The sequence below is a fragment of the Rhododendron vialii genome, chromosome 11a (genome assembly GCF_030253575.1).
Source record: "Rhododendron vialii isolate Sample 1 chromosome 11a, ASM3025357v1".
In the NCBI taxonomy this organism is placed as follows: domain Eukaryota; kingdom Viridiplantae; phylum Streptophyta; class Magnoliopsida; order Ericales; family Ericaceae; genus Rhododendron; species Rhododendron vialii.
This window is the reverse complement of record NC_080567.1, coordinates 2,618,663-2,632,724: the sequence shown is the minus strand read 5'-3', so window position 1 is coordinate 2,632,724 and position 14,062 is coordinate 2,618,663. Positions and strand designations below refer to the sequence as shown.

The 14,062-nt window shown below is 42.8% G+C and overlaps 1 protein-coding gene across 1 annotated transcript; it reads left to right on the top strand.

Annotated features, from left to right (window-relative positions):
* Positions 1 to 2,691: 2,691 nt before the first annotated feature.
* LOC131306754 (uncharacterized) lies at positions 2,692 to 5,075 on the top strand. Its single transcript, XM_058333177.1, has 3 exons — positions 2,692 to 2,979; positions 3,392 to 3,677; positions 4,885 to 5,075. Exons 1-3 carry the CDS (start codon positions 2,692 to 2,694, stop codon positions 5,073 to 5,075), a joined length of 765 nt encoding a protein of 254 aa, XP_058189160.1.
* Positions 5,076 to 14,062: the final 8,987 nt, after the last annotated feature.

Sequence of the window (14,062 nt, the reverse complement as noted above, 5' to 3'; positions counted from 1 at the left end):
GGACGTGCTTTACTTGTGGGAAGGCTGGTCACTTTGCTAGAAATTGTCCACGTGGGGATGGGGCTCGTAGTGAGTCTGGTTCAGTACAACAGTCGAGGGGTGGATAGAGCTTTAGTCACCAATCTTTTTGGGGTAATCAAAGGCAGCAGCAGTCTCACTTTCGTCAAACCACATCAACTCAGGGATCTCAGGCTGAGAGAGGAGTGAGTTCATCTGCACCTATTCAGGGTTCCGGTCAGCGGGGTGGACATGTTCAGAGTCAGATGACTCAGGGTAGGGCTTTTGCTATCACTTCTACTATTCCGCCTCCATCACCTCCTGTTACTTCTCAGACCCCAGAGACTTCGGTTGTGAGGGTTACATTTCTATTGTTTAACTCCATTGCTAGAGTACTATTTGATTCTGGAGCATCGCATTCTTTCATTGCTGCATCTTTTGCTTGTGCCTTGGAATAGGAAATCGAGAGTATCAATCCCCGTTGTTTGTTGACACAACCATAGGGGGTAGATCGCCACTAGATCGTATTTGGCGAGATTGTGAGCTTATCATTCGAGATCATTGTTTTACCTTTGACTTCATTGTGTTGAATATGTCGGGGTTCGGCCTTATTTTGGGAATGGATTGGCTGTCGACGTTCCATGCTACCATAGATTGCTTCAAGCGTGTTCGTATTTGTCTACCTCAGGGTGCTTGTTTTGAGTTCTTTGGGGAGCGTTGGGAACCGTTAGAACCGTACTTGTGTGGGTCTCGGGAGCAAGAGTCGGTGTATGCTTTATTAGCGAGTTTGGCCTTAGATGAGGATATATCCACGCGCGGGGAGTTGCCTCATGTTGTTTGCGATATTTCGGATGTGTTTCCGATTTTTCGGATGTGTTTCCGAAGGAGTTACCCGGTTTACCACCCAAGAGAGAAATTAAATTTACTATTGACTTACTTCCTGGTACCGCTCCTATTTTCGTACCTCCTTATCGTTTCGCACCTGCCGAATTGAGAGAATTGAAGACTTAGTTGCAAGAATTGGAGGATTTGGGGTTTATCCGTCCGAGTACGTCACCATGGGGAGCACCGGCTTTGTTTACTCAAAAGAAGGACGTCGCTTCGTCTATGTATCGATTATCGTAAGTTGAACCGCGTCACCATTAAGAATAAGTACCCTATGCCTAGAATCGACAACTTATTTGATCAACTTCGAGGCGCAACTTGTTTTTCTAAGATTGACTTGAGGTTCGATTACCACCAGTTGAGAGTTCAAAGGGAAAACATTCCTAAAACTGCTTTTCGTACTCGCTATGGCCACTACGAGTTTGTTGTTATGCCCTTTGGATTGACGAATGCACCGGCAACTTTCATGGATCTAATGAACCGTGTCTTCCGTGCCTATCTCGATCATTTTGTGGTCATTTTTGTTGACAATATTCTTATCTACTCGCCTTCGGAGGAGGAGCACTGAATTCACCTTTCTATTGTTCTTGAACTCTTGAGAGAGCATCGCTTGTTTGCCAAACTTAGTAAGTGTGAATTTTGGTTGTCCGAAGTCAAGTTTTTGGGTCACGTTGTGTTGAAGGATGGGGTGTCCGTTGATCCAGGGAAGATAGAGTCTGTAATGAATTGGCAACGACCAAAGAGTGTATTCGAGATCCGTAGTTTCTTGGGCTTGGCCGGGTACTATCGTCGTTTCGTACTTGATTTTTCTCGACTAGCAGCTTTGATGACTAGGTTGACTCGTAAGGGGACTGGTTTTGTTTGGAGTGACGTGTGTGAGATGGCCTTTGAGGTATTAAAGAAAATGTTAACTACCGCACCGGTTTTGATCGTGCCCGAACGGGGAGTCAGTTACTCCGTGTACTGTGATGCTTCGAAAGAGGGGTTAGGGTGTGTTTTGATGCATTTGGGACGAGTGGTGGCATATGGATCGCGGCAATTGAAACTCACGAGCGGAACTACCCTACCCATGACTTAGAACTAGTGGCCGTTGTTTTTGCTTTGAAGAGTTGGCATGATTATCTTTACGGTGTGAGGTTCGAAGTCTTTTCCGATCACAAGAGTCTAAAATACTTGTTTTCTCAAAAGGAGCTTAATTTGTGACAACGCCGTTGGAAGGAACACTTAGAAGACTACGATTTTGATTTGCAATATCATCCGGGTAAGGCGAACGTGGTAGCAGACGTGTTAAGTAGAAAATTGACACACCTTGCGAGTTTAGCTATCCATGAGTGGAAAACGATGAAAGACTTAGGCTCGTATGCGTTACATTTTGAAGAGGTTCGTGATGGAGTCACTTTATGTAACTTGACCATTCAATCAACTTTATCAACTCGAGTAATTGAAGCTCAATAACAAGATGAAGAAGCGGGGGAATTTCACACCAAGTTCCTTAGTGGAAATGCTCGAGAAGGGTGGGTGATTTATGCCGATCAAAGTTTGCGATACCAAGGAAAATTGTTTGCACCCATTTCGTGTCGGGAGGAAATTTTGAGAGAATTTCACCATTCATCGTTAGCCGTGGATTCGGGGGGAACAAAAATGTGTCATGATTTGCGTAGACAATTTTGGTGGCCCAGAATGAAAAGAGACGTCGTCACTTTTGTGTCCAAGTGTTTTACGTGCCAACAAGTGAAAGCCGAACATCAATGACCCGCATGGGAGTTACAGCCGTTACCAGTGGCTGAATGGAAGCGGGAGAACGCGACAATGGATTTCGTTACCGGTTTGCCAAGATTGCCAAGGGGGCATGATGCCATTTGGGTGATAGTTGATCGATTGACCAAGTCAGCGCGTTTCTTACCTATTCAGGTTACAGATTCGATTGATATGCTTAGTCGTTTGTATATCTGCGAGATTATCCGTCTGCATGGGATTCTTGTTTCTATTGTGTCGGATCGAGATCCAAGGTTTACCGCGCGCTTCTGGCAAAGTCTGCTAGCCGCTCTTGGCACCAATCTTTTATTTAGCACCGGCACATCATCCTCAAATGGATGGGCAATCCGAGAGAACGATCCAAATTTTAGAAGATATGCTTCGGGCTTGCGTTATGGATTTTTGAGGTAATTGGGAGGATCACCTATTGTTAGTCGAATTCACGTACAACAATAGTTACCAATCCAGTATTGAGATGGCACCGTATGAAGCTTTGTATGGGAGACTGTGTCAATCACCCATTTGTCGAACTGAATTGGGCGAGGCTACGTTGGTTGGGCCGGATTTGATCAAAGAAACCTCCAAGAGTATGAGGGCGATTTGTCAACGTCTTCTTGAAGCACAAAGGAGAACCACCGAGCAAGTTAAAGTGATTCGTCAATGATTGTTAACCGCGCAAAGTAGACAAAAGAGTTATACCGATCGTCGTCGCCGACCTCTATCGTTTGAAGTGGGGGATCATGTATTCCTTAAGGTGTCGCCGCGTCGGGGATTATCTCATTTTGGGCAAAAGGGGAAGCTTTCACTGCATTTTATCAGACCGTTTGACATTATCGAAAAGATTGGGGAAGTCGCATATCGATTGGCCTTACCACCGAAGTTATCGGGCGTTCATAATGTGTTCCATGTGTCGATGTTGCGGAAGTATGAGCCGGATCCGTCACATGTTCTAGAGTGGTCCGAACTAGAGTTGGAAGCCAATGCATCTTACGGGGAAGAGCCGATACGTATCCTAGATTCGCGAGAGCAAGTTTTGAGGGGTAAGACCATACAATTAGTGCGAGTTCTTTAGAGTATGCTAGGAAAAGAGGAGTCAACATGGGAAAGGGAAGACGAAGTAAGAGAGAAGTACCCGCATTTATTTCTGAACTAAACACGTAAGTCTCGAAATTTCAATCTTATGAATGTTAACTTGTTGTTTGGTAGTATGTGTTATGATGTGAGCATCTTTACTTGATGCATGATCTTGATTGGCTTGAGTTATAAATTTCGGGAAGAAATTTCTTTAAGGAGGATAGACTGTAGAGACCCAGATATTTTTTTTAATTATTGAAATGTTTATTAAATGCTTAATTAAGAAAGTATGATTTATTTGTGGTTAATTGGATTGGGGATATAAATGAAATGATAGAGATTAGAGGGGGTGAGAGTGTGATTTACTTGTGTGTGAGTATATATAGGGGAATATGTGTTGTAGGAAATAATTTCATCTCCCCTTTTCTCTCTCTCTCATCTGGTCTCCTCCCCTCCACCGATATCTCTCTCTCTTGCCTTCTCTCAAAAACTCCTCCAAAACTTCAAGAATCAACCTCATTCACGTCCTCCAATCATGTCTTTGAGCTCAAAATTTCGTGGGTTAAGCTCGGAGGAGAGGATTTTGGTTGATTTCAAGGAGTTTGGAGCTAGGGCTCGTTCAAATCTCTTGAGTTACGCTCCTTGACTCGAGGTAGGGATTTCTTTGCCATTTTTATGTGTTTATACGTTGATTAAGTGTAGAAATCGTGCCTTGAATCGTTGGTTGTTTCGTTGTGTTGGCCTTTGAGTTTTCTGCACAAAATCGCTGCTCGTAATATCCCCGTATCGATACAAGTACTTGTGTATCGATACGCTAAAGAAATCTGCATTCAGTAGCTTCAGAATCTGCCATAACGTTCCCGTATTGATACAATAATTTTTGTATCGATACTCCAAACTCTGTCGTATCGATACGATTATTTTTGTATCAATACTCCTTGGCTTTCTGGGCAGTTTTGCCCATGTTGCTTCGATTCAACTGTTTTGAACCCTGGACACTTCTAGTACCTTTTTGACACCTCCTAACCTTTCTCAAGCTTGTTCAATTGACTTCTCTTGATTGATCGATGTTATCCTTGATCCATTGGCCTTCCGTTAGTAAGGAACAAATAGGATTTTTACTTGATTTAAACCGCGTTAAAATGTAACATGTTGATTGATTGATTACTTGAGAGTATTTGTGGCATAATGGTGACATTGTTGGCATCATGTATGCATGTGATCATGAAAAAGTCCTAGTTTGCATATTGAGTAAGAAAGTAGTCGTTTGGGTTGGAAGTTGGGATAGGGAGTCTCGTAACGCAAGGGGTGGTAATACGGAGACTCGAGTGGATCTTGTAACGCAAGGGGTGGTAATACGGTGATCCAAGTTGATAGGGTTCTCTATAACGCAAGGGGTGGAAATACAGGCGGTGGAGATTGGTGAAAGTAAGTCGTGTCAAGTTTGTTAGAGTCGTTAATGTTTTGTGATCTATAGGGCATATTGTAGTGATGGCATGCCTTGGAAAAATCGTAACGACGTTAGCATATCTACAAGTTGAACTATATCCACATATCTTCCTCATTTGCACTTGTCATCGTATTTGCACATAGAATTGGTAAAGATTTTCCTACTGGGCTAGTGTAGCTCAACCTAATCTTTCTTTTCAGGACAAAATGCCGGACAATAGATTGCATGCATTCGTGTGCTTGGATATGAAGACTTTTTGGAAGCTAACCTTGTTTTAGTTACTTAATCATCTTTTGTAATTGATTTACTTTTGGTAAAGATGAGATTGTAACTAGTCATTCAGGAATTTCTTTTAACCAATCAGTTTGTAACCATATAACTTGTTTATACCTATGTTTGAGCTTAATTTGGGCTGGAGTGCCAACGTTGTAAATTCCTTAAACTTGGGAACTCTTTTGTAAAGATAAATAGGTGGGAACTCTTTTGGGTATTATCTATGATATGCTAGGATCTTTTATTGAAATGGAATATTTATTTATGTTGGAAATCGAGGGCGTGACACCTCTTGAGCGAGAGATCGAATTCTCTATCGATTTATTTCTTGGTACCGCTCCTATCTTCGTCCCTCCTTATCATTTTGCACCCATTGAATTGAGGGATTTAAAGACTCAGTTGTAGGAATTGGAGAACTTAGGATTCATTCGTCCGAGCATGTCTCCGTGGGGAGCACCGGCTCTTTTCGCGCAAAAGAAGGATGGCTCACTCCGTTTGTGTATCAACTATTGTAAGCTAAACCAAGTCACCATTAAGAATAAGTCTCCTATGCCTAGAATTGATGATTTGTTTGACCAACTTCGGGTTGCGACTTGCTTTCTAAAATCGATTTGAGCTTCGGTTATCATCAATTGAGGGTTTGGAGGGAAGACATCCCAAAAACCGCTTTCCGTACATGTTATGGTCATTACAAATTCGTTGTTATGCCTTTTGGATTGACTAACGCTCTGGCTACATTCATGGATTTGATGAATCGTATTTTCCGTGCTTATCTCGATCGTTTCGTCGTTGTCTTTGTGGATGACATCTTGATTTATTCGCCTACCGAGGAGGAACAGCAATCCCATCTCACCATTGTTCTTGAACTCATGCGAGAGCACCAACTATACACTAAACTTAGTAAGTGTGAGTTTTGGTTATCCGAAGTCAAAATTTTGGGCCACGTGGTTTCGAAAGGTGGGGTGTCTGTTGATCTAGGAATGATAGAGTATGTTATGAATTGCCAGCGACCGAAGAACATATTTAAAATTCGTAGTTTCTTGGGTTTGGCCGGGTATTATCGTCGTTTCGTTCTTGACTTCTCTCGTTTAGCGGCATCGATGACTAGATTGACAAGTAAGGGGACCTGATTTGCTTGGAGTGACTCGTGTGAGGCAGCTTTTGAAGAGTTAAAGAGGCGATTGACCAACGCATCGATTCTGATTGTACTCGAACGTGGAGTTGGCTACCCCATGTATTGTGATGCATCTAAAGAAGGGTTGGGGTGTGTATTGATGCAACCGGGGCGAGTGGTAGCATATGGGTCGCGACTGTAATGCCCCGAATTTTGGAAACATTAAATAGGAAATTTCATTGAAAAATAAATAGAGTTTGGCTCAATATTACATCATAAACCTTACAAAAGTGCTTTTATTCAAATAAGGGAGGGAACTAGGGTTCCTAACTACTGCTCCGCTTCTTCCTCCATTCTGGCTAGCTCTTCGGCTCCAAAGGCTTCCAAGGTGTACAGTTCACCCTGTTCATCTATAAGATCTGGCACATTATACCAGCGTCGCCGCCAATATAATATGTCAAGGTCACCAAAAGGTAACACCGTGAACTACTAAGGCTCAATAGAATAACCCATACCCTATAACCCTTAACTTATAAACATTAAACCATAAAATCAACGATTTCCACATAGTTCAAACATATTTGACAAATAATGACACATCCACATTCATTATCCAAACTAACATTGGTGTCCATGATTTTCTGAGTTTCTCATACGCGACTTCTCGTAGACCGTGTCTCCATTTCATAACCATATCAACATTTTCAAAATCATTTTTAACACACCCAACCTCGGTTCTGCCGTTCCGGTCTCCCGAGTATCCTCACAGTGGTTCTGCCGCACCGGGTTCCCATTGGCACACTTTTCATTGGCTCTTCTCCGCGGATAACCAAGCCACACACCCAACCTCGGTTCCGCCGTTCCGATCTCCCGAGTATCCTCACAATGGTTCCGCTGTCCCGGGTTCCCATTGGCACACAAAACACACACCACACAATGGGCTACCATGTCTGGCCACATTGCGGTTTCCAAAACATTTCACCTTTTCAAAACATGCCTTTTCTTTAACCACACCCTAGGTGTCATGTTTCTACTTTCTCGATTTCCGTGTCTCGTTTTCATGCAACGACTCCGTGGTAGGACATTTCACATACGTACTCATAATGAATTCATTTGAAATCTTGAAACTAAACTAGCTAGATCATTCGGCTCTATATTACAAATCATGCTCAAAACCATTCTAAAGATCAAATTACAAATGCTTCTAATCAAACGGTAAATACATATCCTTCAAAATCCGTTCTTTCTTCTTTTGTGAAAAGTTCAAGTAAACATATGTTTACTAAGGTAATAAAAACGTTTATTCAACATGTTCATACCACCAAAACAAGTTTGTTGACTATCATGCATTCCAACATTTTAGACGATAGATAACCTTATATCTACTTAAGGAAAAATGGTAAAGGATATTTATACTTCAAACTAAGGATGTTCTACTTTCCAACATATGGCTCTATGCTATACGTAGGTTTAAAGGACTAAGGACTCTACGTATACTTAGAGATAGCGTATATGGGACTCTACCTTTCTTCTTGGCGGTTGGTCGATTTTTGAGAGTCGGTTGTCGGTTTTGCGAATCGGCGGCGTAACGACTCCGGTTTGCTTCGAAAGGAAGAGAAATGGATTTTCTCTTCCTAGAAACAACTTTGCTAACTAAACTAGGCTACTTTAAAGATCTAGGGATGGTTTTTGGAGTGGTTTGGTGGTAGCTCTCAAGAACTTCAAGGAAACTTAAGAAACTTGAACTTTGGAACTTGGAAAAGCTTAGAAATTCTAGAGAGAAGTTAGAGCAATGAGTGAAGGTGTGAGTTTAAGCTTTGAATAAGCTTGCTATTTAAAGGCCAAGGCTCCTCCCTCCCTCTCTCTCATCCGAATTCTCTCTCTCTCTATATCTCACTTTTTTTTCTTTTGTCAAGCTTGATTGAAAGCTTGATAGGTTAGGTCATGGTTTGCTTGTACAACTCCTACCTAGTTCTTAGGCATGCAAGGTTAGATTTGGTACTTTGGATGGATTATGGAAAGATTGGTGGAGGAAAGGAGAGGTTGTACAAAGTTTAAAATTGGTAAATGTACAAATAAGGACAATGGAAGATAGATTTGCTTGGAAAGTATACAACCATATATGGAAAAGATCATGGAAGATCAAGTCAAGGTACAATCAAATCTCCCTCTCTTCTTCTCTCTTTCTCTCTCTCTCTCTCTCTCTCTCTCTCTCTCTCTCTCTCTCTCTCTCTCTCTTGTAGGTGGACAAATTCAAGTAGTGCTTTGATTAGCACTAGATTGTAACGGCTTCTCGTGCCTCTTGACCGGAACCCTAATTCGTCGTCGGAACCCTTGACCTGCAAAACAGACAAGGAGTGAGCGCACCTTTGCCTCTCGTGGCAAAGGCCCTCCGATGCCTTTGTTAGTATCTCGTACTGATTGTAAACCCTAAATATTAATAGGAAGTTACGTATGAATGCAATGTATTGCGTACCTTTTACCTCTAGGTTTACCTTATATTTATAGATTCATGGATGCTTATTGCCCAAGAATCCATATTGCCCTAGGTTTCCTACCTCGTATAGGAAACCAGGGTATCTTGGATTCTCGTTCCCTAATCAGTTCATTACCTTCATCCTTGTAGGACTCTTTTCCATAATGAGCCGAACATCCCATTCCCGTTGGGTATCTTTTACAGATCCTACATTCTCGGGATCTCATTCTTTAATGGAATACCACTGTTTCTGGACTCTTCCAGAGTGTTCCCTCTACTTCAACAACTGATAGGACTTCTCTCCTTGTTTGGCCATCTCATGGCCGAACAGACGGCCTGGACCAGTCACTTCACATGTAACTGGTCCTTTATCAATTATTTGGACCATTTCCTTCTTAGGAGCTCTCCTCCTGTTCGGCTTTCTCATTGCCGAACAATTTACTTGAACAGTGGCTTCACATGTCACTTTCCTTTTATTTGGTCCAATAACTTCTCATGTTTTACTGAACCAAGACTCGTACAACTTCTCTGGACCAATGACTTCTCTTGTCACTAGTCCAGAGCGCGATGACTTTTCCTTCTCAGCGTGTTCGGGCCCTTCTTGGACCTGTTCGGGAGTACCTCCCTACAATTTCTCCCCAGCTTTACTCGTTATGTTTTACTTAGATGACGAGTAAAGCTCTTTTACCGAGCAAATTTATTCTGTTCCTGCACCTTATTTCATATTTTGGTGCAATTTTCATTATTTTGCCAAGGCGAAAATATCTCTTCATTTGGCCGGGACAGGCTTTTAGTCCTAATCTTTACACATGTCGATCATTGTGTTGCTTTCATTAAATGCAGACAGACGTGTTTTGAAGAACAGAACACTCAAACGGCGTCTGGGGTGACGTTTCACATACGCCACCCCACTTTTTAGGGTATTTTTGGGTTTTCATCCCATTTTCAAAACCCCATTCTCTCTCTTAGACTCCCTCTACAGAAAAGAAGGTTCAAGCTTTTACCCGCCATTAAAGCTCTGTTCACCATCTCAAGGCCTCCTCCTTTCTGCTTTAGGGATTCCATCTACCAATTCGTAAGTCACCATTCTTCTTTTGCTCCATTTCTCTCGTGGATTGCTTACAATCATTTTAGGGTTTCACCGTCCCCCTTTCTCTATATTTCAAAGAACCAAAGAAAAACTTTTCTTGTTATGGGGAGATTTCGGAGGCATTGTAATACTCCTCAGACCATGTCAAGTTTCAGATCTCGTTATGAGATTCCTGACAATGTACCTACTGTTTTGGCTCCTGAGGATGCCATTCGTGAAAGTTTTGATTTTGACACCCTTCACATTCCAGTAGTAGCCGTCGTTGAGGGCGGGGTTAGGTTTCCCTTAGCTCCCTTGCTTCATCAGGTCCTAGCATACTATAGGCTTTCCCCAATGCAGGTTTCAGCCAATTTCTTTCGAGTGGTTATGGGTATAAATGCTCTAAATCAGATGTTAGGGACCTCTTTAGGTTTGTACGACATTCACCATTTATACAGTATCTCCAGAACCGGGGATGCCCTCACATATTATTTAAAAAGTAGGGATTCTAGAAAGAAACTTGTCCTTGAACTCCCTGACTCTGCTCGAGGGGATGACGATGACTTTCTGATTGTTACGGGCAACTTCGAACCCAGAGATGAGGACGGCCAAGTGATTGGTTTTCATGCTCCTCACGTATTCGGGAGCCCACGTTAGTGCTCTCCTCCTAATTCATATGTTCTTCCTTTTCAAAAGAAAAGCTTTCTCATGCTTCTAATTATTTGTGCTTTGTGTTATGTTTCAGCTTCAAACATCAATCGAGGCCATAATATCATAACCCCTCAAGTTCACGTAGCAGATATCAGACGTGCACTTGCTTTCAATGGTGAAGGGACATACCTTTCAAGCCAAGCAAGGGCAGCTCAGGTACTGCTTAGTTACAAAGCTTCATACGGTGGTTTCATTGATTGGCGTACCCGTGCAGCCGACAACCCTGTTATAGCTGGTCCTTCAAGACCGTTCCCTGAGCAAAGAGAGAGATGCTCTCAAACACCTCCAGTTCCTGACGAGCCAATTCCTCTCGCTGAAAAGGCTTCCAGTTCTACATCCAACTCCTCATCTAGTGGTTACACTTCTTCACCTCCAGAATTTCCAGAGATGAACCGACCAATTGACCTAGGGAGCCTTCTTACCATTCTTGGTCGAGGTCGTAACGTTGCTCGGGGCCAGGGTGGTCCTCAAGGTCATGGGCGCCGTGCCCAGATTCAAACTGATGCTCCCCCAGGATTTTCCCCAGAAGAAATGGAGGCCCTCCACCGAGAGAACGTCAACGAGTGGAGGAATCTCAGGAAAGACCCCCACAAGTCTCTTCATCTCCAGCTCCTACATGGGCCCCTTCTTTCACTCATGGGAACCGAGCTATTACTGCTCGGGACAGTGTTGAGTCTGAAGGCACTGCTCTTGCTCTGTCCCAAGCTTTTCTGCTGCCTGGAGACATGCAGAAAGAAGTGGCAAGCTCTCCTGACAATCTTCTAAGCTCATTCATGTCCCATAACGCCAAGGTAAAATTTCCCTTTGTAAACCATATCTTTTGGTATCTGTGTTTATCTGTTTGAATGTTTCAGGTGATGCAAAAGATGGTGGCTATGGCTCAGAAGCTCAGCCAGTCCGAGCCCCAACGTGCCAAGCTTGTCAGTGAGAACACCAAACTGCAACATACTATTATTAGGCTTGAGAGGGAGAGGAACCAAGCCCTGGGGGTAGCCGATGGGCTAAAGGGACAGCTGAAGGGGGCTGAAGACAGTTTGAACCAATCTTTGAAAGAGCTTGAGGCGAGTCAAAATGAAGCCAAAGCTGCATTTGAGCGAGGATATAATGATGGAATTAAAGTAGCTACGAAAAGCTATATGAACCAGATGCCTGGGATACAAGATCAAATTTGGGTGGCCTCCTGGACAGCTTGCCTTGCAAAAGCTGAGATATCTGAGTCGTCTCCCCTCTGGACCAACATTGAACTACCAAGCTCAGTTGCTGGTCGTGAGGAAGACATTACTGAGGAGGGAGATGAAGAGCAAGATGTGCACACGTCTGAGCAACCTGTTACTGATGTTGAACCAGGTAATGATATGACCAACCCTGGCCAAAAGGAAGTCAATGGTGGTCAACCTAGAGGTGAAAATGCCACGGAAGACTCGACTGTACCAGCAGCTCCTGCAGCTGTTCAAGATCTCACTGAAGACGAATGAATTCAATCTCCTTTTGTTTGTCAGTCAACCTGTTTGTTCCCTTCATAGGTGTTTTTGGCCATATGTGGCCTTTGAATACTGTTTTGATACTTTAAGTATTTCGTACTTGTTTAAGTTTCTCGTACTTATGCATGTATTCGTATGCTTCCAAGTGTTTAAGTTTCTCGTACTTATGCATGTATTCGTGTGCTTCCAAGTGTTTTCGTACTTGAACAATTGTTGTTGTGCATATTCTCGTATGCGTTTCAACATGTAATTCATGCTTGGTTGCATGCCTAAGTTTATTCGTACTTGAAGCAATCAGTGTTTGCATATCTCGTATGTTTTGGATATATGCTTAAGTTTATTCGTACTTTAAGCAAGCTACATTTCTCGTATGTAAAGAAAGCAAAGAAAACGTAGAATCGTATGGGACCATTCTCTGCTCCCCAATATGAAGGATGTTTGAAAAAGAAATGGCAGGCTTCATATTCACGTAACCCTTAAAATAAAAACTTTAAAGAATATGCCTTTATTCAGAAGTGGAGTTTGAAAAATTCAAAACTCAAGGGGGCGTTACTCGTACCCCTTGCAACTAATAAAACACAAGAGAGTTTTATTCTTAACTCTCACACAATCACGATGTGAATAAAAATGTATTTAAACATAATCAAATAAAGAACTTTCTCAAATTGTGGACATTCCAAGGCCTTGGCACTGGGTTCCCGTCCAGGTCTGCCAATCGATAAGCCCCAATGCCCAGGATCTCAGTAACTCGATACGGGCCTTCCCAATTGGCTCCTAACTTTCCCTCATTGGCCACTTTAGTGTTGCCGAGCACCTTTCGTAGCACAAGGTCTCCAACACCAAACTCTCGTGGATGTACATGTTTGTTGTAGCTTTTGATTAGCTGCTCTTGGTATGAGGCCAAGTGCACCAGGGCCCGCTCTCGTCGTTCCTCGGCAAGGTCTAATTCAATCTCCAAGGCTCTATTATTTCCTCCACTTTCAATCAAAGTGGTCCTGTTGGCCGGCAGACCTATTTCCAATGGAATAACGGCCTCTGTTTCATATGCTAATGAGTAGGGGGTCTCTCCCGTAGACCTCCTAGGCGTTGTTTGGTATGCCCATAGAACCAATGGTAATTCATCAGGCCACTTCCCCTTTGCTTTATCCAACCTTTTCTTGATTCCATCAAGAATTGTTTTGTTGGAAGCCTCTACCTGTCCATTACTTTGGGGGTAGGCTGGAGTCGAGTAATAATTCCTTATTCCATACTGAGCACAGAATGCTTTGAATTTCTTCTGAAATTGTGATCCATTATCTGTAATCAATGAGTATGGGACCCCAAAACGAGTAATGATGCTCTTCCACATGAACCTTTCTATCATAGGTTCAGTGATCTTGGTCAATGGTTCTGCTTCAATCCACTTAGTGAAATAGTCTGTTGCAACTAGCAGGAATTTTTGATTCCCAGTTGCTTTGTGTAGTGGACCCACGATGTCCATTCCCCATTGAGCAAAAGGCCAGGGACTTGTCAAAGGCACCAGATCCTTGGCTGGTGTTCGAATCATTGGTGAAAACTTCTGACACTTTTCACAAATTTTTACGTAGACCTCAGCATCTTCTTGCATGTATGGCCACCAATAACCTTGGGTGATTGCTCGATGGGCTATGGACTTGCCCCCAGCATGGCTTCCACATGTTCCTTCATGAATTTCATGGAGGAACTTCTGCACCAATTCAGAATGTACGCAAAGCAAATAGGGTCCTGTAAAAGACTTCCTATACAATTTTCCCTCTGG